Consider the following 24,178-nt stretch of genomic DNA (forward strand, 5'->3'; position numbering starts at 1 on the left):
CAAAGAAGCAAACCTGTTTGCCCTGCACAAACTTAGAAAGGCTAGGGTGCATGGCAAGACCAAAAAAAAAAAGTTTTGTTGTCAGCCTACATAAGAACTCAAACCCTGAGATTTCCCCCCAACTCTACACAGCCAGAGTCATGCATAACTTAAAAATTTTTGCTAGTGTGCACATACACATTCACAACAATGAGTTTTCAATTTGGAGAGTTGATTCTAAATAATATATTTTCAAGTCTTTATAATAAATAGCATTAGGTAACAAGGAAACATCATAGTATGGCTTCACATGGTCATCAAAGATTCTGTGACAAATCTACTTTCATCCCTTCCACACTAGCCCAGTAGTCCAGGAGAAACACGTGAGCTGGACAAAAAGCATTTTTCTAGACCCACAACTGTCATTTTCTGGATCAATCACATCACATACTCCTTTGTTCTTAGAAAATAAGAGAACTGGATTAGAAAATCTTCTCCTGGACTAATATTTTACCCTAAAAGGATATTTCAAAGCTAAAGCTAATTTTATGAAATTTTTACATTTGTCTTCAAAGATCAGTCACACCATTATAGCCATGTACATATGCTGAGTCCTCCGTGGGGAGAAAAAACAAAAACCTCCCAAATTATGAACTCCACCTTCAAACATTCCAACAAATATGTTTTTAAAATAAGTCAAATACAGAATTCAGACCATGCAACAATGTCTTTTATTATGTATGGGTTTTTAAAATTATTTCTGCAATCTCTCCATACACACGCAAAAAAAAGTATTGTTTTGCATATTGGAACTTGCAGACCTGATCACTGCATAGAGAAGGGAAAATGATCCCTACAATACACTTAACCAGGAGGCCAATTCATCTGCCGACCTCCAAGAACATGGAGATGAACATGATAGACAGACTGTCCCCCATCTGAACCTTCATTCACCACCATTCGATAACCCTTCTTCAGGCCCAGATCAGCAGCACATTTCTTGCCAACAATCATTAAATGTCCAAGAAGCTGGAAAAAAAAAAAAAAAAAAGTTTCTTAAGCAATGGTAATTTACAACTTCTTGTCATCATGTAACAAACTACCAAGTTGAAATATTAAATTAAAAGACTGCCAAACTGAAACAGACTTTGGGCAAATATTTGGAAACACTTTTAATCCTAAAATAATATAATCTACAATTAAAAACCCAGTAAGATTAGGTATTGAAATTAGTATTAGGTAATTACTAATTTCAATAAACATATTAGAGACAAAAATCTGCTCAATTAAAACAATTTTTAGGGCTTCCCTGTGGTGCAGTGGTTGAGAGTCCGCCTGCCGATGCAGGGGACACGGGTTCGTGCCCCGGTCCGGGAAGATCCCACATGCCACAGAGCGGCTGGGCCCGTGAGCCATGGCCGTCTGGAGCCTGTGCTCCGCAACGGGAGAGGCCACAACAGTGAGAGGCCCGCGTACCGCGAAAAAAAAAAAAAAAAACTTTTTAAAATCGTATTCCAAGTGGTATTTAAGTTTTCTTAATACGGCACGATACCTTGCTTGCTTGTTACGGGGGCGTGTATCAGTCGGGATAGAATTGGTTATGCTGTGGTAACAAACCACCTCCAAATCTGGTTTACAACGAACATACATTTCTTGTGTTTACTACATCTTCATCACAAGTTGACCAGGCTCTATATTCTACATCTTTTTCACTTTGAAACCCATGCTGATGGAACAGTCTCTGTATGATAACAGTGGCAGAGGCAAGAGAGAACATGGCAAACCGGGTGCTAGCTCTTAAAGTTTCTATTCAAAAGACATGTATCACTTCTGTTTGTACTCACTGGCCAAGTTAAGTCATACGACCAGGCCCAACATCAGTGAGCTCAGAAATATAATGTACCCCTAAATAAAATAGTATTTATGAACAATTATATAATCTACTACAAAGAGCACCAGGAAAAATTTTAATTGAGGCCAGTACCTCCTAGCAAAATCAAATAATTATTTTTCTTTAACGGCATTAACAGAAGAGCCAATGAACCCTCTCCTGTACGATAACACTATTTCTTACTTAAGGAAAAATTAGTCTCACCAACTAATCCTTGCTTAGAACCTTTTTTTGTTTAAAAATTTGTGGTGATGACTTCTTTTGGGCATCATTCTGGGATTGTTGGTGGGAGTGTAGTTTTGACCACAGAAGGCTAGGAAATGGGTAAGAAAATACACTAATCAGTCAACACTAAAGATACTCCATTTCAAAGGCTGAAAATTAATTTCCTATTTTCCATGCCAAACTATGTCCAATTACATTGCTCAACATAGTATATCAGAGGTTCTGCATAAGACTGAATGAAAATAGTAAGGTTCTCTAATAATAAAAACTCTAAAAATATGGAACTACATCTAATGTGAATATACATCTTTTCTCTTTATCAAATTCTCAGGGAGAAATGAAAGTCTAAAGATGAAATTTGTTTTGTAAACTTAAGCCCAGAGAGCATTTGAATAAAGGAATTAAAATCCAAAAAAAAAAAAGAATTTGTGGTGATAGATGTAAACAAGACTTACTGTGATCATTTTCTTTTTGAAAATAAAAAAATTATTTATTTATTTGGCTACGCCAGGTCTTGGTTGCAGCACTCGGGATCTTCGTTGAGGCATGTGGGATCTACTTCCCTGACTGGGGATTGAACCCAGGCCCCCTGCATTGGGAGCGCAGATTCTTACCCACTGGACCACCAGGGAAGTCCCACGGTGATCGTTTTGTAGTACACACATATATCAAATCATTTTGTTATATACTTAAATCTAATATGTTATATGCCAATTATATCTCATTAAAAAATCAAATTACTTATACATTGCATTGAACCCCTGATGATTTTCTGATTTTCCTCAGTAATGCCCTCAGGAAAATGAAAATGTGATATCACTTTAAAGTCAAAATTTAGTCTCCCAATTTAAAAAGCAAGAAAATTAATCATGTTAGTAAATGTACTTACACTTTCATCGTCATCTTCTGCTGCAGAAATCTGGGATATATGTTTCTTGGGTATCACCAGAAAATGTGTTGGTGCTTGAGGGGAAACGTCATGGAAAGCAAGACACTGGAATAAGGGGGGGAGGGGAAATCAAGGTTTTCGTATATAAATCTTACAGCCTAAACTTATCATTCTTTCACACTAACCCCATGGGAAACACTGTAATAAATGCTAGGAAATCAGAATTGGACACAACACATGTGGTCCTCTGGTCCTTTTCATGGAAATTACAGTCTAATGGTATCTTTTTGAATTATAGTTTTGTCCGGGTATATGCCCAGGAGTGAGATTGCTGGATCATATGGTAACTCTATTTTTAGTTTTCTGAGGAACGTCCATACTGTTCTCCATAGTGGCTGCACCAATTTACATTCCCACCAACAGTGTTGGAGGTTCCCTTTTCCCCACACCCTCTCCAGCATTTATTTGTAGACTTTTTGATGATGGCCATTCTGACTGTTGTGAGGTGGTACCTCATTGTAGTTTCGATTTGCATTTCTCTAATAATTAGTGATGTTGAGCATCTTTTCATGTGCCTGTGGCCATCTGTATGTCTTCTTTGGAGAAATGTCTCTTCTGCCCATTTTCCCATTGGGTTGTTTGTTTTTTTGTTGTTGAGCTGTATGAGCTGTTTGTATATTTTGGAAATTAAGCCCTGTGGGTCATATCATTTGCAAATATTTTCTCCCATTCCGTAGGTTGTCTTTTCGGTTTTCTTTTTTTATGGTTTCCTTTGCTGTGCAAAAGCCTGAAGCCTGTAAGTTTGATTAGGTCCCATTTGTTTATTTTTGCTTTTATTTCTATTGCCTTGGGAGACTGACCTAAGAAAACATTGGTACAATTTATGTCAGAGAATGTTTTGCCTGTGTTCTCTTCTATGAGTTTTATGGTGTCATGTCTTATGTTTAAGTCTTTAAACATAAGCCATTTAAGCCATTTTGAGTTTATTTTTGTGCATGGTGTGAGGGTGTGTTCTAACTTAATTGATTTATATGCAGCTATCCAACTTTCCCAGCGCCACTTAAAGGAAATCTTTTGATTCACGTCCCCACCTTCCCTAGGTCTGGAGTCCTGGTTGTGCAATTTGGTTTTTTTCCTTTATGGTGGTGATCACTTTTGTAATGAGAAATTTGCTGATATTTGACCAACACCGATTTCTTCCAACTTTACTCAATTACTTAATAAATATATCTATTCTCTTTTGTAGAAATGAAGCGCATAAGTAACATTTAGACAAATTACATACCACTTGAATGGTTTTGAATCTCTTGTTCTCTACTGAAGGTGGAAGCTGTTTAATAGAACCTATCCCAGCTTAACTGTCTCAGGAGTTATTCTACTTGGTACTCTGTACAAAAATGCTGTATCATTTAGATTGCTTCATGCTGTTACACCTTGGAACTTTGATGGCTCAAAAGTCAGTATTTCAACGATCATTTATTAAAAGAAACTTAAAATATTTTTAAAGAAATACACATTACTTACAACAAAAGAACTCCCCTAACGGACAAATAAAGATATTTAAATAAATTCACCTCGAGGTAGGTGTTCTGAATCTAAGAACGCTACTGGTAGCATAAAATCTTTCCTTATATTCCATATTTCATAAAGCTAATTTATTAAAGTGCACAAACCTTGTATCTAAATCAGCCAACCTGTCCAGCTTTATGTGAGATCCATAAATATAACCGCCCACTAAATATTTTATACAAGATGTCTCGAAGTCAAATGAACTCGGCCTTTCTAAAACAGTTTCACCTAGAGTGAAGTCAACAAAAACGACATTCTTAATCCCTTGGCATAAAATTGCTTCCTGAAAATATAAAAGGAACCATTCTTCCCGGGAGGGGCCAAAGGAAAGCAAATCCGAGATGCAGGCCCACTCTCATCTCAGGAGTCCTAGGCCCGAGAATGGGCGGCGGGGGTGGGTCCGGGTGGCGTTGGCTAGCGGCCCTCGCCCAGGCCCAGCGCGTCTGTGCCGCCCCCAGGTCGTTCGCCCCCGGCCTTCTAGCGCAAGGCGGCGGGGAGAGGCGCCCAGGAGCTCCCGGGCAGGCCGGCTGCGCGCGGGAGATCGCGGAGATTGGGCCCGAGTCAGGGTGCGATCAGGTTTCTGCCTGTCAGGCAGAGCGCGGGCGAGATTGTCAGATTCCTGACACAGGAGAGGTCCGAGGCAGTCGGGGAGCAGGCGAGCGCTCATGCCGAGGACCCGGCGCGCCCACAACAAGCACCCAGACCCCGCAGCGCGGGCCCGCGGGCGCCCGGCGGCCTGGCCAGCGCTCCGGGCTGATAACGCGTAACCGGAGCGCAGGCACGCGCCGGCCGGCCGCCTCGGAGCGGCCGCGGCCCAGCCCGCTGGCTGTGGGCCCGAGGCAGAGGCCGCGCGAGGCGGCCCGCTGCCTTCCCTTCTCCGCGGCGCACCCCCACCCCGACTCTTCCCTTCCCTTCCCACTACGGGAAACCCGCGTGTCCACAGGCGGCTGCCCCGCCTCAGCCCACGAGCGAGGCGGCGCCCGGTGCCTACCTGGTCATCCTCATAAATGATTTTGGCTGGGATTTCCTTGCGAATGATCTTCCCGAAGATCGTGTCGCCACCAGGCCGAGCGGCCTGAGCCTTAGCGATCTCATCTGCCATCTCGGCCTCCCTCCCGCGCGGCTGGCCGGGGAGAAGGTCGGGAGGAGGGAGGAGCCGTGGGAGCTGGCAGAGGGCGGGAGCTGGCGGCCAAGCCCGCTAGGGGACCGCTGCTCTCTTGCCCCGGCAGCTCGTGCGCGTGCGCACTGGCGACGTGCGCTGGGCTGCTGCGGGCGCGCGGCAGCTCTAGGGGAATCGCTGGGCGCGACTAAGCTGGAGGGCGGTTCCTGATTGGAGGCCCGAGGGTTCCGCACCAAGGTCGTTTTTCTTCCTTTCTAGTCTCTCGGGGAGCGGTGTTACTACAGTAAGCCCTTTGCTTAACTTATGGATGCTTGTAGGAAAAATCGGATACTGTAACTGAAAAGATTTGATAACCTAAGTAGTACTGGCCGTTTTTGCTGGCAGAGGCACCATGATAACTTCATTTGTCAGCTACATAGGTCTTAACTCCAGCAAGTAAGCCCTCCTGTATCCGTTTTTTTCCCTCCCTCTAGCAGTGGTTCGCAATCTTGACTGCACGTTAAAATCACTTGGGGAGCATGTAAAACGTCCCCGGGAACTTGGCCACACCTCAGGTCAGTTAAATCAGACTCTCTGGGGGTGAGAGACCCAGGCATCAGTAGTTTGTAAACCTCCCTAGACTGTTCTGCAAAGAATTATTCCCAGCATTAATCAGCATAATGTAAGATGCCCCACCTTAAAAGAACAACACCTTTCCTAACCCCACATACCCCTCCATGTCTTTGCTCCTTTTTAAAAGAGTTTTCTATATATTGTGTACACTTTACCTTTCTTTTTTGAAACCATTTGCCTCTTGTCAAGGTCACTAAGGACCTCCACTTACAAAATCCTATAGGCAATTCCAATTATACTTGACCCCTTGGCAACATTTGCCACTGTTGACCATGCCCTCTTTTCAGCAAAAGCCTTCACTCTCCTACCTTTCTGGATGCTATTTCTCCTTCATAGTGAGCCTTCTGTTCCAGGTCTTTCAATGCATGCCATTCTTTGCCCTCTTCTCTAACACTTAATCTCCAAGTGTCCTTATTATGAAAAATTATACCTTTAGCACTTTGCCTTGGCAAAATTATTGATAGTGGTCCCCTTTAATCACAAAAGTGTCCTATTTGGTACTTTTGGTATTAAAGACATTCCTGAGACAATTGGTGAAATCTAAATAATTCATACAAATTAGGAAATAGTTTTGAAAGTCTTGTTAATTTCCTCACGTACATATAGCAAAATTATCAAAATCAGTTGATCTGGGGTGGGGCTCTATAATTTAGGTTTCTAACAGTTTCCAGGTGATGCAGTTGCTGCTAACCTGGGAACTACACTTTGAGAACCACTGATGTAAGAGAATGTCTTTTTTGTAGGAGAAAAACCTACTGAAGTGTTTAGGAGTATAGCAGTATTGTGTCTGCAACTCACTTTCAAACAGTAAAGAGATCCCCAAAAAAGAAAAGGATAAAGCAACTGTAGTAAAATGTTAACAGTAGGGGAAACTGAGTGAAAGGTATTTGCAAATTCAATCATTCTTGCAACTTTTCTGTAAGACTGAAATTGTCAAAATTAAAAAATGAATATATACTGGGTTGGGTAGTAAATAATATGGTCATCTTTCACTAAGAGGCTTTGCTATCTACAGAGTAATGACTCCAGTATTTATCTCCCAACTTCTTAATTCCAGATTGGTGTATGATACATATTTCTGCCTACTCACCACCTTCAGTAGGATGTCTACCAGGCACTTCAAATTTATTTTTACTCCCTCACAACAAACAATCTAAAAACCTCTTCCTGCAGCATTTTACATCTACTATGATACCATTCACCAAATTGTGCAAGCCAAAAGCCTTGCAATCATCAACTCTTCTTTGTGGATTTTCAACACATATGAATCTAATCACTTCTCACCTCCTCGACTCCACCACCCTAATCCAAGCCTCTATCATATCTTGCCTGGAGTACTTCAAAAGCCTCCTAGTTTGCCTATCTGCTTCTACTCTAGTCCATTTGCTATACAGTAGCCAAGATGATTTTTATAAAATATAAATCATGATGTCACTCTCCTGATGGTAAGGCATTTCATCATAGAATTAAATATAAAATCCTAAACTTGGCTTATAAGCTATTAAGCAATCGGGCCCATGGCTGCTTCTCCTACTTCATTTCCTTCCATTTCATCCTTATTGACCAGCTTCACCCAAAGTGGGTATGAGAGGCAGAAGATTTCCATGTCCTAATCCCTGGAGCCTGTGAATATGTTACTTTACATGGTAAAGGGGATGTGCAGATATGATTAAGTTAAGGGTCTTCAGGTGGGGAGATTCCTCAATTATCCAGGTGGGCCCAGTGTAATCACATGGACCCCTTTAAATGAAAGAGGGATACGGGACAGTGAGACTCAGACAAGGAGATATGATGATGGAAGCAGGGGTGAGAATCAAAGATTGAAGATGCTCCACTCTTGTCTTAGAAGATGGAAGGGGCCACAAGCAGATGACATTCTGGAAGTCAGAAGTCCAAATTGGGTTTCACTGGGCTAAAATCATGGTGTCAGCAGGGCTGCATTCCTTCTAAAGGCTCTGGGGGAGACCTGTTCCCTTGCCTTTTCTGTCTTCTAGAGGCCACCTGTGTCCCTGGGCTTCTGGCCCTTCCTCCATCTTCAAAGACCACAGAAGAGCATCTGCAAACCTCTCTCTGACTCTGCTTCCTTCTTCCACTTATAAAAATCCTTGTGTTGGGACTTCCCTGGTGGTCCAGTGGTAAAGAATCTGCCTTCCAATGCAGGGGATGCGGGTTCTATCCCTGATTGGGGAACTAGGATCCCACATGCCACGGGGCAGCCAGGCCAGCGTGCCACAACTACTGAGCTCAAGCGCCTCAACTAGAGAGCCTGCATGCCGCAAACTACAGAGCCCACTTGTTCTGGATTCTGCGCGCCACAACTACAGAGCCCGCCCGCCCTGGAGCCTGCGTGCCACAGCTAGAGAAGAGGAAAACCGCATGCCACAACTAGAGAGAAGCCCATGTGCTGTAACGAAAGATCCCGTATGCCTCAATGAAGACCCCGGGTGCCACAACTAAGACCCGACACAGCCAAAAATAAATATAAATAAATAACTAATAAGTAAATCTTAAAAAAAACGATCCTGTGTTTACATTGGGCCCATCAGACAACCCAGGATAACCTTCCCATCTTAAAATCCTTAATTTAATCACATCTGCAAAGCCCCTTTTGTCATAAATGGTAATAACATATTCAAAAGTCCCTAGGATTTAAATAGGGACATGTTTTGGAAGCCATTAGTCTGCCTACCACATAGTCCATGACCTTACATGATGAACATGTAGGAATTTCCTGTTCAGTTTTGGGTCCCGCACTTTGAGATGCCAACAAACCAAGACATATTCCCAGAACAACCAGAATAGTCGCTTCTTTTATGGAACAGCTCAAGGAACCATACAGATTTACCTAAGAGAAGAGAAGCTTCAGAACTGAATTGATTTTTGGGCACTATGGAAACTGTACTTTCAAATATTGGCAGATAAGCGGCTTTAGTTAACTGAATACAGGACCCTAGTTAGCCAGAAATTATAAAAATAAATTATGAATGTTTAGGAGATTGGGCTGTGATTCTAAACTGAAAATGAAAATTGGCATCTTTGACTCATTCATTAGCAGTCAGAAGGCACTACTATACAATGTCACAAGATCATCTAACTTGTTGTTTCCTGGATAAAAGACAGTATCCAGAATATTTGGTTTAATTGCTTATGTTAAACACTCTTTTGCAAATCCAATTCATTTTAATTTTTAAAAAGTCAACTATTGCTATTCTCATGATGACTTGCAATATTCTTTAAAATGACATAAATCACAGAGAAGGAAAAGGGTCTTGGATATCCATTGGTCTAAATCTTTCATTCCTAATAAAAAGTCAATTTTACCTAAAAGTTAACCTGGGGGGGGTGGCTAGGGAAGACAAACAATGATTATGCAATGGGAGCAAGGTTGAGATTTTTTTCTTGATGCTTGCAAGGTCATAAGTTAAATGTACTTAAATGCTTTATGATTGTTTATGATCATGATGCTGCTAATAAACTATCTGTTTCCAACCTCTTGACCAGCAAAACCAAGGAGTAGGGCGAGTTGAGTAGGCAGGATGAGTAGAGGGTAAGACTGAGCTTTCAGGTTAATCATAGGCATTTGTATCCCAGACCTCCATTTGCTAATCGTGTGGACTTGAGCAACTAACTCAACCTCTCCTTCTAGAGGAATGAAGTGGGATAATGTACCAATAGCGCTTTTGGGAGTCAGCGTTCCAGTCAACGCCTACTGTAGTTGTTAGTGCTTGGCTCTTATTTATGCACTTTTGCAAGGACACATTTGCAACCCAGAAACGTTAAAATAATGATTCCTTAATAGATAACCCCAACCGCCAAACAGGAGGTAAGTACATAAACGTGCTGAAGCCATCAACTAAGTGTCAATGCACACTCCGCCACCGGCGGTTGCCTCAGAAATGGCCGGAAGTGCCGCTGCCCCTAACTAACATGGCGTCCAGGTGATTTCCGTTCCCCTCTCGGCTGTAATTGAGCTCGGCGGCTCCTCGCGGTTTTCCTAGAGGGTACCGGCTTAGCGAACACCTCACGCCTGTCCCTCCACGGGGGGCGGGGCTACGAAGGAGATGCTGCGTGGTGATTGGTTGAGGCTCGTTAAGAACGTGGCTACGGGGTGTTGGACCGTCCATACCAGGCGGTGACTGGTTGCATAGAGGCGGGGCGACTCGACCGCTGGAGAAGTAGCTGCAGCTGTGAGGAGAGCCATGAGTCAGGCGGCCAAGGTGACTGGGTCCGGGGAGGGGTTGGGTGCGATGCCGGCGGGGTGGGTAAGAGCGCGGCCTTGCGAACGTAGTCTGGAATCTCTGTAGCTGGGGTTCAGGACCCTCCACGGAGTATGTGGCCTTTACAGCTGAGGAGCCGGTGACCGACCCTGCAGGGCAGTCGAAGGTTTGTGCAGGTGCGGAGGAGAGAGGGCGACACAGGTGGTCCTACTTCTTCGTCTACCGGGTACGGAATGTTTGTCCGTGATGCATGCCGGCGACTTGAGTTCTGCCCCCTTGCCATCTCCACACCGAGCGTTTGTGTGAGGGGCCCATTTCACATCCTTGGGAATTGTACGAGACCCCAAAATCAGTCCTGCGCTGAAACCTTCCTATGAGGTGAAAGGTTTCGTCAGATAACCAGAAGGTGCACAGACGTCTAGGAACCAAGGAAACCGATTCCCAGCAAAACCGTTTGCCAGAAGTAGCACTTAGCGAGACAGAGCAGAAACCTGTGATTCCTGAGTGTTCTGAAGGAGCTTGGGAAGTGATGGCCCCGCCGGGGTCGGGGGTCACATCCCCGAGGACCTGGTGTCGGATTTATTTCTTGTCAAACTGATGCGCATTCCTGGCCAGTGTACAGTTCTCTGGGAGCAGCCATCCCTAACTTTAAGTATTATCAGCATGGCCGGTTGAGACCAGTCCCTGTCACTGGTTGAGATATGGAAAATGGGAAACGGCCTGCTATAGTATAGTAAGGAAAAGCAGTGCTTATAATTGTTGGTCAATAACAGGGAGCCACCAAGAGTGCCTCCTGTACTACTGAACTCTGTTCTTAGTACATTTCAATATATGTCACAAGACCAAGAGAAACAGAACTGTAAACGGTTATGCATTCAAAACACTTACTGAGCGTCCATAATAGTTATTAGTAGCACCTAACAGCCAGCATTTAGCCTATACTGTCTAGGCATAGTGGAAGCAACAGTAACTTCATACAGAAATCTGGCAGGTAGGGAGAGTTTAAACAATTAATTACAAGTGTAGTAAGTGCTTTGAATTGAAAATACAGTGTGTGGTTTTTTTTTTAATATACAGCAGGTTCTTTTTGGTTATCTTTTTTACATATTAGTGTATACATGTCAATCCCAATCTCCCAGTTCATCCCCCCCACCCCCAGCTTTCCCCCCTTGGTGTCCATACGTTTGTTCTCCACATCTGTGTCTCTATTTCTGCCCTGCAAACCGGTTCACCTGTACCATTTTTCTAGATTCCACATATATGCGTTAATATACGATATTTTTCTCTTTCTGACTTACTTCACTCTGTAAGACAGCCTCTAGGTCCATCTCTGTCTCTACAAACGACCCAATTTTGTTCCTTTTTATGGTTGAGTAATATTGCATTGTATATATGTACCACATCTTCTTTATACATTCATCTGTCAGTGCACACTTAGGTTGCTTCCATGTCCTGGCTATTGTAAATAGTGCTGAAATGAACACTGGGGTGCATGTGTCTTTTTGAGTTATGGTTTTCTCTGGGTATATGCCCAGAAGTGGGATTGTTGGGGTGTATGGTAGTTCTATTTTTAGTTTTTTAAGGAACCTCCATACTGTTCTCCATAGTGGCTATATCAATTTACATTCCCACCAACAGTGCAAGACGGTTCCCTTTTCTCCACACCCTCTCCAGCATTTGTTGTTTGTAGATTTTGTGATGATGCCCATTCTAACTGGTCTGAGGTGATATCTCATTGTAGTTTTGATTTGCATTTCTCTAATAATTAGTGATGTTGGGCAGCTTTTCATGTGCCTCTTGGCCATCTGTATGTCTTCTATGGAGAAATGTCTATTTAGGTCTTCTGCCCATTTATTGATTGCGTTGTTTGTTTTTTTAATATTGAGCTGCATGAGCTGTTTATATATTTTGGAGATTAATCCTTTGTCCGTTGATTTGTTTGCAAATATTTTCTCCCATTCTGAGGGTTGTCTTTTTGTCTTGTTTATAGTTTCCTTTGCTGTGCAAAAGCTTTTAAGTTTCATTAGGTCCCATTTGTTTATTTTTGTTTTGTTTTTTTTTCCATTACTCTAGGAGGTGGGTCAAAAAAGATCTTGCTGTGATTTATGTCAAAGAGCGTTCTTCCTATGTTTTCCTCTAAGAGTTTTATAGTGTCTGGTCTTACATTTAGGTCTTTAATCCATTTTGAGTTTATTTTTGTGTATCGTGTTAGGTAGTTTTCTAATTTCATTCTTTTACATGTAGCTGTCCAGTTTTCCCAGCACCACTTATAGAAGAGATTGTCTTTTCTCCATTGTATATCCTTGCCTCCTTTGTCATAGATTAGTTGACCATAAGTACGTGGGTTTATCTCTGGGCTTTCTATCCTGTTCCACTGATCTATATTTCCTTTTTTTTTTTTTTTTTATCTTTTACTTTCTTTATTTTTGGCTGTGTTGGGCCTTCGTTGCTGCATGCAGGGTTTCTCTAGTTGTGGCGAGCGGGGGCTACTCTTCGTTGCGGTGCGCGGGCTTCTCATTGCAGTGGCTTCTCTTGTTGCGGAGCATGGGCTCTAGAGCGCATCAGCTTCAGTAGTTGTTGCCTGCGGGTATGGTTGCTCTGAGGCATGTGGGATCTTCCTGGACCAGGGCTTGAACTTGTGTCCCCTGCATTGGCAGGTGGATTCTTAACCACTGCACCACCAGGGGTGGTGATGTATATTTCTGTTGAAAATACAGTGTGTTTGGTGAGCACATAACTCAGATTTAACCTGTGTGGAGGGATGCAAAAAAAAGAAAAAAAAATCCCTCATAAAAGTATGAGTTGAGACCTGAAGTTTTGTTAGAAACTAGCTAGAATAGAGAAAAGAGTATTCTATGAAGAAGAAATATCACATGGACCATCCTTGAAGTGGGAAGTTGCTTGGAAAACTTGAATACAAGTGAAGTTAAATAGAATTCATTCCAGAAACACTTTTGGTGAGAACTGCCGTGTGTAGAAGACACCTGTGCCATGTGGAAGATACAAAGATGACTGAGAAGCCTTTCAGGAAGTAGGGGACACAGCAAGTAATTGTAGTAAGTGCCCACTGCTATGGATGTACTCAAGAGGGGCATATAACCCAGACTTAGAAGAGACAGAAAAGTACTAACCAGCTAAAGTGATACCTAGTACAGAAATTATATCATCCACCCTTAAAATTAGCCCATTATTCAAGCCTTTTTGAGGCAAAAAGGCTAAGTAATTTGACTTTCCATATATACTGCCAGAATTTGTCCAATCAATATAAATAAATTAGGAAGAGAAGACATTCTATGACCTAGCTGTCTACATTTTAATAAAAGTTTATTAACTCCAAGGTGATACTAGCTTTTTTTTTTTTTGCGGTACGCCGGCCTCTCACTGTTGTGGCCTCTCCCGTTGCGGAGCACAGGCTCCGGACGCGCAGGCTCAGCGGCCATGGCTCACGGGCCCAGCCGCTCCGCGGCACCTGGGATCTTCCCGGACCGGGACACGAACCCGCGTCCCCTGCATCGGCAGGCGGACTCTCAACCACTGCACCACCAGGGAAGCCCTAAGGCATTTCTTAATACTAATTTTCTTTTTCTTAATACTAATTCTTAAAGTAGGGTTACTGGTTGTTGTACTAATGGAATCACTTTGTTTTTTCCCTGAATAGCATGTAAAATGATTAGGCTTACTTACTTCTCACTTTTTTCTTAATCCCATGCAACCTCTTCCACTGCTCTTGTAATATTAAACTCCCTGGGTTTCTATGATGTTCTGCCACCTTTAATGTCCCTATTTCTACCGACAATCTTTGCAAGACAGTCTTGGCTTTTACTATCAAACATCTCAAAATTTTTCCAGTCTCTACACATTACTCAATTCCAAAGCCAATTTCACATTATTAGATGTTTGTTACAGCAGCATCCCGCTTCCCAGTAGTAAAATCTGTGTTAGTTTCCTATGGCTGCTCTAACAAATTACCACAAATTGGGTGGCTTAAAACAACAGAAATTTATTGTCTCACAGTTCTGGAGGCTAGAAGTCTGAAATCAAGGTGACAGCAGAGCCATACTCCCTCTGAAACTCTGGGCAGAATCTTTACTTCTTCCTAAATTCTGATGGTGCCCATCAATCCTTAGTGTTCCTTGGCTTGCTGTTGCATCACTCCAATCTCTGCTTCATCTTCACATGGTGGTCTTACACCTTTGTGTTTCTTTCTTCACCTGGCATTATCCTCTTCTTTTAAGGATACTAGTCATATTGGATTAGGGCCTACTCTAATGATTCATTTTAACTCAGTTATACCTGTGAAGACCCTACTAGGTCACATTTACATGTACTGAGGATTAGGACTCTAATCCTCTAATGTCTTTTGAGGGGACACACAGTTCAAGCCATAACAATATAGATACACCATGTTTTATTTATCCATTCCTGAGTTGGTAGACATTTGGGTTATTTCTACTTTTTGACTGTTTTGTATAATGCTAGTATGCACATTCATGTGCAAGTTTTTATATGAACATATGTTTTCATCTTGGTTGTATATGTAGGCATGGAATTGCTGGGTCATATGATAGATAACTCTGTTTAATTTTTTGAACAACTGCTAAACTTTTCCAAAGCAGCTGCAGGATTTTACGTTCCCACCAACAATGTATAAGAGTTATAATTTTTCCACATCTTACACATGTTATTGACTGTCTGTTTTTTTGACTGTAGCCATCCTATTGGGATGAAGTGGTACCTCACTGAAATTTAGATTTGTATTTCCCAGATGGCTAATTATGTTGAGCATCTTTTCATGGCCTTAATAGCCATTTGTGTGTCTTCTTTTGAGAAATATCTATTCAAATCCTTTGCCTATTTTTAAATTAGTTTTTTATTTGAATTGTAGAAGTTCTTTATACATTCTAGATACTAGCCCATTATCAGGTATACGATTTATAAATATTTTCTTTCCTTCTGTGGGTTGTCTTTTCTCTTTCTTGATAGTGTCCTTTCCCTTTATCTTTTTAAAATAATTTTTTTAGTTTTTATAAAGGGGATAAATGTGTAAAATTTAAGAAGTCAAATAGTGTTACACAGAAACCAGTAGGTGTCTACTGACTTCTACATACTCCCAATTCCTGCTCCCCAAATATAAGCACTTTTAATCATTTTACTTATTTTTTCTGATATTTACCTCCATGTTTCTAAATAACATGTTTAAACTACTATTGATTTTTTTTTTTTTTCTCTTTGAGGATATTTATTGACCTTTGTCTATGAAAGTTGAGGACTAAGTTCCCCCTTATACCCTATTCCTCTCAATATACAGATTTTGGTGAAGCAGTTTTTCATCTTTGATATTAATATGACTATATAGAACTTGTCCACAGCTGAGCCCTCTAATATAAATATATGATTACGTTGCCTTTCTAAGTCTTAGTTTTTCTTTCTTTCTTTTTTTTTTTAATATGTATTTAGCTGTACCAAGTCTTAGTTTCATCATGCGGGCTCTTAGTTGCGGCATGTGGGAGCTAGTTCCCCGCCCGGCCAGGCATTGAACCCAGGCCCCCTGAATTGGGAGCATGGAGTCTTAACCACTGGACCACCAGGGAAGTCCCAGCTTTTCTTGAAGTTAATAACTGTCTTGTTTTTATTATCATTTTCCTACATAGCTATTTCCGAACTCTGAGCAAAACTGATGTCTACTAGTATCGTTTTTTCCTAGCAGCATCTTTTGTAGAGCAATATAGCCTTTTGCTATAGTCCAGACTAGTTGCTTTCTATGCTGGCTGCAGAAATGCTGACCTTTATTTGTCCTTCACCATCATCTCTGCCTCTCCTATGTTGGATTACCTGTGTCCCTCATTCCCATTTTTTTTCTTTGTGATTCATCTCCTTATTTTGGTGGAGCACAATCTTCTATAGCTTTCCAAGAAAGGGCGTATGGCAAATAAGAGACTTTGCATTTCTAAAAATCTTTATTTGCCGTTGCAGTTAGGTGATAGTTTGGATATGTATGGTGTTCTAAGCTGGACATTTTATACAAAACTTGAAGATTTTATACCATTGTCTTCTCACAGTGATGCTATTTGGAAATCAGGTACCATTCTGATTTTCTATTTTTTATACGTGAACTGTTTTTTTCCCTCCAAGATTATTCATGGGTTTTGTGTTGAGCACTTGATGGAGGCTGTTTTCTTTGTTCAGTCTTGTTGGAGATCTGTGAATATAACTGTTGGTCCATCTAGACTACTCCTTTAATTTTCTTATCCTTTCTCTCCTTATTTTGTATCTCTGAATTCTTATTCGACTTTTGGGGTAGTTTTTCTCAACTTAATCTTTGCTATCACTCTTTTGATATCCAAGAGTTTGGGGGCATTTTCTGAATGTTCCTTTTTAAATTTACTCTAACTTCTTTTTGTTGTTATTCCATGTTTGCAATAATTTATGTTTCTGAGAAGGTTCTTTGTGGTTGGTCAGTCTTTGTTTTGTTTTATTTTTATGTTTTCTGCTCCCTGTTTTCTGTTTCTGTTTTGGTATCTGCCTTTGATGTTTTAGGTTTTCTAGTATATGTAAAATACTTAAAATAGTGCCTAGCGCACAGGAAACACTTAGTAAAGTTTAGGTATTGTTATCTGGTGAATGGACTTAGGGAAAGGAGAGAATGGTGGCAGAGTGACAAATCTTTTTCAGTAGTCTAAGCAAGAGATAGGGAGAGGTCTGAACTTAAATTGTTTTGGATGATGGAGAATGTACAAAAGATTAGAGAAACATCCCTACAGTTTCTACATGAGGAGTAAGGTAGATTTAAAGAATGACCTAGAGATTTCTGGCATGAGAAATCCATTGTTTTCCATAACTGAAATTGAGAAGACAGAAGAAAGAGCAATATTGGGGGGACAATATTGAATACCTTTTTGTTTGTTTTTTTTTTTAGCACAGTCTTAGAATATTCAGAAGTCTCAGCATTCCACTTCTTTTTTGAGAAAGCACAATTAAACCTGCCTAAATTATCTGAAACATCTTCCTCTGGCCTCTTCTAAGATGTAGTATATTCACGAGTTTGTGTGCATGTGTGTATGACTTTAAGAGCAGATGAAGTTCTCAGGTTAAGCAAAATAAGAACAAATACCAGACTGGTAAAGTTGATTAACTTAGCAAACTAGTTTTGGCAGGGGGAATCATTAACTTTTTAACCATTCTCGTATTGTTTTGTTTCAAAGAATTTTGTATTGTTTTTGTAAATACATAAGGCTAATTTTTTTTTAATTTAAAGATAAATAATCAAGGGAAAGTTATTTTGGCCAACCCTTGTTTTCACCAACTATTTCGAAAAATAGTCTAAAAAACAAACAGAAAATAAATACTGTTTAATCCATGTAATTATGTAAAATGTGAAATTTTTTCTTTTGAGGTCTGAATTCTAATTTTCTTTATAGGTTTTACAGCTCTTTAAAACACTGCACAGGACCAGACAACAAGTTTTTAAAAATGATGCTAGGGCATTAGAAGGTAAGTTTATATTTTGCCCCTTTGGAGCAAGTCCATTCTTTAGGTGGCTGCTAATAATACAAGAGACCATGTATGGTGGTCAAGACCTATCTTGGGGAATGACCTTCACGATCTCTCCCCTAATGTTTTTTTAAATAAAAATGAGTTTACCTTACCCTTCTTTGAGAAGTATCTACAAAGAAAAAATTTTAAAGATCAACTTTTCTTAAAAAATTAGGAAAAAAAAAAGGATCAGAATTTCAATGTGCTCCATTACTTGCCTTATGTTCAAGCCATGAAACTCATTTGCCTATTATATAATCAAATTTTCACATCCTCTAGGACCAGATACTACCATATTGTTAATGCTTTGTGTCTTTCTAGAAGTGACAGCAGCTATGAAAGGGAATCTATCACAAATGATTCCAAATTCAGTATTTCACTGTTTAAAGTGGTTTCTGTCTTACCGGAACTCAGAGCTCTAAAGCTTAGGTTCTGTGTTGGTCATACTCAGTTTGTAAACCTCTTTAAGAAGGCACCTTGGGGGAGGAGTGGACGGATAAATTGGGGTATTGGGATTGACATATACACACCGCTATATATAAAATAGATAACTAATAAGGACCTACTGTATAGCACAGATTTTTTTTTTTTGCGGTATGCGGGCCTCTCACTGCTGTGGCCTCTCCCGTTGCGGAGCACAGGCTCCGGACGCGCAGGGTCAGCGGCCATGGCTCACAGACCCAGCCGCTCCGCGGCCTGTGGGATCTTCCCGGACTGGGGCACGAACTCGTGTCCCCTGCATTGGCAGGCGGACTCTCAACCACTGCGCCACCAGGGAAGCCTGGGAACTCTTCTTAATACTCTGTAATGACCTATATGGGAAAAGAATCTAAAAAAGAGCGGATATATGTATAGGTATAACTGATTCACTTTGCTGTATAACAGAAACTAATACAACATTATAAATCAACTATGCTCAAATAAAAATTAAAAAAAAAATTCAACCTCCATTTAAAAAAAAGAGGCCACCTACGTAAAGTGTCCCCACTGTCCCTAGGAATTCAAGTTTTTCTAATTTATCGAAAAAATTTTCTTGAATATTAAAGTATATGCCTCATATTATATGTACTTTACACAAATTCCTCATTTAATTCTTATCACAGCCCTGTGAGGTAGTTACTATCATAATTTCTATTTTTTCAGATGAGAAAACTGACAAAATGTGAAAGGATTTACCCCACATCATACTTAGTAAGAGGTGGAGCTGGGATTTAGCCGAAACATTCTGGCTCCAAAGCCTAAACTCTTACCCACCTTACATATTGAAATGTATCGAGCACAGAAGGAAGGTTTTATGGCTAATCTCCATCAGCATAACATTTTTAAATGTTTTTAAGTGAAATAATTATAAGAATAGCTAATACTGCATATTTACTAAGCACTGTACATGAATTGTTCCATTAAATGCTCACAGCACACTCTAAGGCAATTTATCAGTTATATTGAATTATGCTGCTGTAGTGATGCCAAAGTCTCAGTGGTATATGAACAAAAGTTTTATTTATCAGTCACTTTACTTGTCAGTCAAGGCACCCAGAATTATTTGTATATCCTCTTTGCTGCTATATCTTCATTTTAAGTGTGTCTTTGGCGAGGGGGTAGGGTTAACATGCTTGTATGCATTGAGTTTTGCCATCTTAAAAAAAGCATGTTAATTCAAATCCTTAGATTTACAAAAACAAAGTATTAACTTGAATTTATTAGGATCTCATAGCTAGAGGTTCAAAATGAAATTAGAAATAAAAAGCAGGACACAAAAGTATTAGAGTGCTAAAAATATGTATTAAGTTTAATTACAAATTTGCCAGCCTGTCAAAAGCTCTCCAAGGACTTTTAAAATAAATTTCTTATTTTTATACTTTGTTTTACATGGGGCAAAATTATTTTTTCTACTAGAGAACTAGTAGATATATGTATATAGCATATAGTATCATAGTATAATGAATAATATGTAAATTATTGGGACAGGAATTATAAATTAGAAAAGCAGGGACTTCCCTGGTTGTCCAGTGGGTAAGACTCCATGCTCCCAATGCAGGGGGCCCCAGTTTGATCCCTGGTCGGGGGAACTAGATCCCGCATGCATGCTGCAACTAAGAGTCCGTATGCCGCAACTAAGAATTCCACATGCCGCAACTAAAGATCCCACACGCCGCAACAAAGGATCCCACACGCCACAGTGAAGATCCTGCATGCCGCAACTAAGACCTGGTGCAGCCAAAATAAATAAATAAATATTTAAAAAGAAAAAGGAAAAGAAAGGAAAGCAAATAACTATATACATATTTTTTCTTTTTCTAGCAGCCAGAATAAAGATAAATGAAGAATTCAAATGTAATAAAAGTGAAACTTCTCCTAAGAAAATAGAAGAGGTACAGTAATTAAGTTTTTCAATTATAATAAAACTCAAATTTTAGCAACTAAGGAAATGATAAAAATAGAGGGATTATATGAAATAAAAATTATTACTTGATAGTTAAAGCAAGCCATCACAACTATAGATAACCTTTACTTGTTTGGTTTGGCTCACCTTCTCAGGGTCATCAGCCTACACCCTTAAGATAGCAAGTTGCCTGGTGAAAAGAACGTGAGTGTAGCCATGATCAAAGCAAGAGCAGCTGAACCAACCCAGAAGTTCACAGAAATGCTGTCTTCATCTAAGGCAAGTGACTGAAACTAAGGAGAGTGAGTGTTGTGGTAACTCACTCAGAATTACACAGAGGGAACGTCTACTCATTTAGCTCAACTAGACAGAATTTTTTAAAAAATTCATATCTTGGCTGTGGAAGTTAACCATCCAGAGTTTATGAACTATTCTTGCTTTGCCTTCTGTATTTGCATTTTAGTCACTTGCCGCAGTTGAAGACAATCTACTAGTCGGTGAGCTCCCTAGTATTCCTAGTATATGTTCATTGAAAAAGTGCACAATGATTCTTTTCCTGTATAAAATCATATGCATATACACATTGTCTCTGTCTTAGGAAGGAACACTGCTTCCTAGGTGTTCCTGTATCTAACTGTATAAATGTAGGGAAAGGACCATTAGGAAGAAAATGAAAAATTATTTGTTGGAATAATTAAGATTCCAAGAATTGGTTTGGTAAAGAGGAAGGTACAAATTAGAGAAATTCTTCCATGTTTAATAGAATTTCCACATAGTGAAAAAAAATTTTTTTATACAAATACTTTTCTACTTAGTAGAGAAAATGCTATTTTTGAAATAGTAAATATCTATGATAAACTAATGAGACAAAATGAGATAGCCTAAGGATTTCTTTCCCTATAACATAAAGAAAAAAGGGGGAGATTTCACTTAAGCGTATGATAGGGCAATCAGGGACTATGTAATTTCTATTCATGAAAGAAGTTAAAATGACATTCTAATCAGATCATGACATGAAGAGAAGTTAAAATGTATATACTGAAATTTGTAATATTTTGCTATTTGGTAGACTGATTAATAACAATATGGTACAGGTATACCTCGTTTTATTGTGCTTCGCTCTATTGCACTTCACAGAATCTGTGTTTTTTACAAATTGAAGATTTGGGGCAACCCTGCATTGTCAGATGCTGGTTAGCATTTTTTAGTAATAAGGTGTTTTTAATTAAGGTACGCACATTGTTTTTTTAGACATAATGCTGTTGCACACTTAATAGACTACTGTATATTGTAAACATAACTTTTATATGCAGTTGGAAACAAAAAAATTTGTATGACTCACTTTATTATGATATTTGTTTTATTGTGGTGGTCTGGAACTGAACCCACAATATCTCTGAGTTATGCCTGTGTTTTTAAATTTTGAAGTCATGATTTAAAAATTTTTTAATTGAGGTCTGTTTATATTAACTAAACTGGAAAAATGAACTACCATCTCCCAAATTAATTTTACTTGTAGAACACTAACATTAAGCATTCCTTTTTGTTATATATAAATTTATTTATTTTATTTATTTATCTTTGGTTGCGTGCGGGCTTTCTCTAGCTGTGGCGAGCGGGGGCTACTCTTCATTGTGGTGTGCGGGCTTCTCATTGTGGTGGCTTCTCTTGTTGCGGAGCATGAGCTGTAGGCATGCAGGCTTTAGTAGTTGTGGCTCGTGGGCTCTAGAGCACAGGCTCAGTAGTTGTGGCACACAGGCTTAGTTGCTCCACAGCATGTGGAATCTTCATGGACCAGAGCTCAAACCCATGTCCCCTGCATTGGCAGGCAGATTCTTAACCACTGCACCACCAGGGAAGCCCACATTAAGCACTCTTGAAATTAGATATTTGTTATATACAAGTGTATATTTTATACTTTCTGTAACTCTGCATATATTAAATACTTAGTAGTAATATTTACCATATTAGGATTTAAAACTGAGAAATTTTTAAAATATATGTTGATTAAGTAATTTAAGAATAATAAGCTCGGGCCCACGTACCGCAAAAAAGAAAAAAAAATAAGCTCATTACCTATTAAATACAATACTTATGAAAAATAACTATATTTTCCAAAAAATTTAGTAAGGGGAAAGGCATTATTTTATATTTTTGCAAATCTCTTTAATGTCTGGCTTAATAGGAGTCAGCTAAATTTTCATACCTGCTTCCTCATTCAATCTGGCACTGTATTTTTTTTTTTTTTTTTTTTTTTTCAGTACGCGGGCCTCTCACTGTTGTGGCCTCTCCCATTGCGGAGCACAGGCTCTGGACGCGCAGGCTCAGCGGCTATGGCTCACGGGCCCAGCCGCTCTGCGGCATGTGGGAGCTTCCCAAACGTTCGTGTCCCCTGCATTGGCAGGCGGATTCTCAACCACTGCGCCACCAGGGAAGCCCAACTGTATGTTTTTTTAGATTGAATTATATGAAGAAAATTCAGCCTTATGCAGATATGTGGTTGGAAGGGGGTAGGTGTATATATTAGCCTTTTCAAATAATTGCGAATATTCTTTGATATCAGACCTCAACAAGTGGTAAATTTCTTTAAAGGTTAGATGCAATGCAGAACTCTGTTATCTGTTAGACCAATGGATGTGTGTGGGTGTGTGTGTTTATCCTTTGCTGGGGTGGTTCCTAGGACTTATACATACCACATCGTGCTCATCCCCTTTGATCTCCCATAATCCCTTGTTTCTCATCTAGCCTTGTTTCCAGCCTTAAACCTAAGACTCAGCTCAGTTTATGCACCTCCAGTGGGTGAGGAGTCGCATTGTTTTTCTTTCTCTCCCCTTCTAAGCCCCTTCTCAGCTCTGTAGGGAGGTGAGGCTTTGCTCTCCTACAGCCTTCTCCATTTCAATTAATGGCCACTCCCTCCTTTTGATGCTCAGACCAAAACCCTTGGTGCTCTCTTTTTCGACTGCTTTCCTTCTCTCACATTTACATCCAATCTGGCAGCAAATCCTGTTGACTTAACGTTCAAAATATACCCAGAATTCAACCACTTCTTATTCGCCCTATTATTATTTCCTGGTTCAAGCCATCATTATTTCTCACTGGGTTGTTACAGCAGCCTCCTGGTGGGTCTTGCTTCTGCCCTAACTCCCTGCAGCCTATTCTCAATACTTATAAAAGGCAGTGAGCCTTTTAAAAAAAGGCATATCCCATCACTCCTCTGCTCACAATCCCCATGGCTCCTCATCCTATTCAAATTAAAATCTAAAGTGTCTACCTACCATGACCTATAACACTGTATTATCTGACCCCTGTTAACTTCCTGCCTCAATTCACCACGTACTTCTCACTCTTCCAGTCTCAGTGCCTTCTTTGAGGGTGCTTCAGTTTACCAAGAACTTTCCTATCTCAGGCCATTTATGCTGTTGCTTCTTCCTACGATATTCTTCTCCAATATGCCCTTCTCTAATATGGTAAATATTGATAGGTATAACATATAAATCTGTTGGTCATTTAGTAGACCAACAGATTTTAATCTGTCTTTCCCTTTGAATGGATCTTTCAGTCATGCATGTTTTGTAACATCATGCACTGATGATTTGGAAAATGTAGGTTCACCAAGTAAGGCAGATCTTCCAAATGTTGACATAGTTCAATATGTAATATTTTAAAATTATATCTTAATATCCATCTCATCAGAAAAATCTTTAAGTATTGGGAAGCTGTCAAGCTTACACTGACAGATACAGCTTCTCCAGAATTCTGA

At 40.1% G+C, this 24,178-nt stretch overlaps 2 protein-coding genes across 5 annotated transcripts in view; one reads left to right on the top strand and one right to left on the bottom strand.

Annotated features, from left to right (window-relative positions):
* Positions 1-687: 687 nt before the first annotated feature.
* HINT1 (histidine triad nucleotide binding protein 1) lies at positions 688-5,756 on the bottom strand. Its single transcript, XM_022588717.3, has 3 exons — positions 5,545-5,756; positions 2,985-3,089; positions 688-1,008 (listed from the first exon to the last, which is right to left on the bottom strand). The coding sequence occupies exons 1-3, from the start codon at positions 5,653-5,655 to the stop codon at positions 844-846; spliced, it is 381 nt and encodes a 126-aa protein (XP_022444425.1). The 5' UTR covers positions 5,656-5,756; the 3' UTR covers positions 688-843.
* Positions 5,757-9,647: 3,891 nt separating this feature from the next.
* LYRM7 (LYR motif containing 7) overlaps positions 9,648-24,178 on the top strand; it is a 73,401-nt gene continuing 58,870 nt past the window's right edge. For 3 of the 4 annotated variants that reach the window (XR_016392763.1, XR_016392762.1, XM_022588725.3), the window contains exons 1-3: positions 10,413-10,502; positions 17,921-17,993; positions 20,337-20,407. Coding sequence is in view for 2 of the 4 variants with exons in the window: in XM_022588725.3 (XP_022444433.1) it covers positions 10,485-10,502; positions 17,921-17,993; positions 20,337-20,407 (162 nt within the window). In the remaining 2 variants the exon portion in view is untranslated. Of the gene's footprint in view, positions 10,503-17,920; positions 17,994-20,336; positions 20,408-24,178 lie in introns of all 4 variants that reach the window. The other variant, XM_030762733.2, reaches the window with a different exon arrangement.

The sequence above is a fragment of the Delphinapterus leucas genome, chromosome 3, assembly GCF_059928025.1.
Source record: "Delphinapterus leucas isolate spDelLeu-1000000601 "Yukka" chromosome 3, BTC_Dleu_Yukka2, whole genome shotgun sequence".
NCBI lineage: Eukaryota > Metazoa > Chordata > Mammalia > Artiodactyla > Monodontidae > Delphinapterus > Delphinapterus leucas.

Coding starts and splice junctions, on each gene's coding strand:
- HINT1 (XM_022588717.3), bottom strand. CDS start 5,655: ATGGCAGATGAGATCGCTAAGGCTCAGGCCGCTCGGCCTGGTGGCGAC. Junction 3,090..5,544: donor TCATTTATGAGGATGACCAG/GTAGGCACCGGG, acceptor CCCTTATTCCAG/TGTCTTGCTTTCCATGACGT. Junction 1,009..2,984: donor CAGAAGATGACGATGAAAGT/GTAAGTACATTT, acceptor TTTTTTTTCCAG/CTTCTTGGACATTTAATGAT.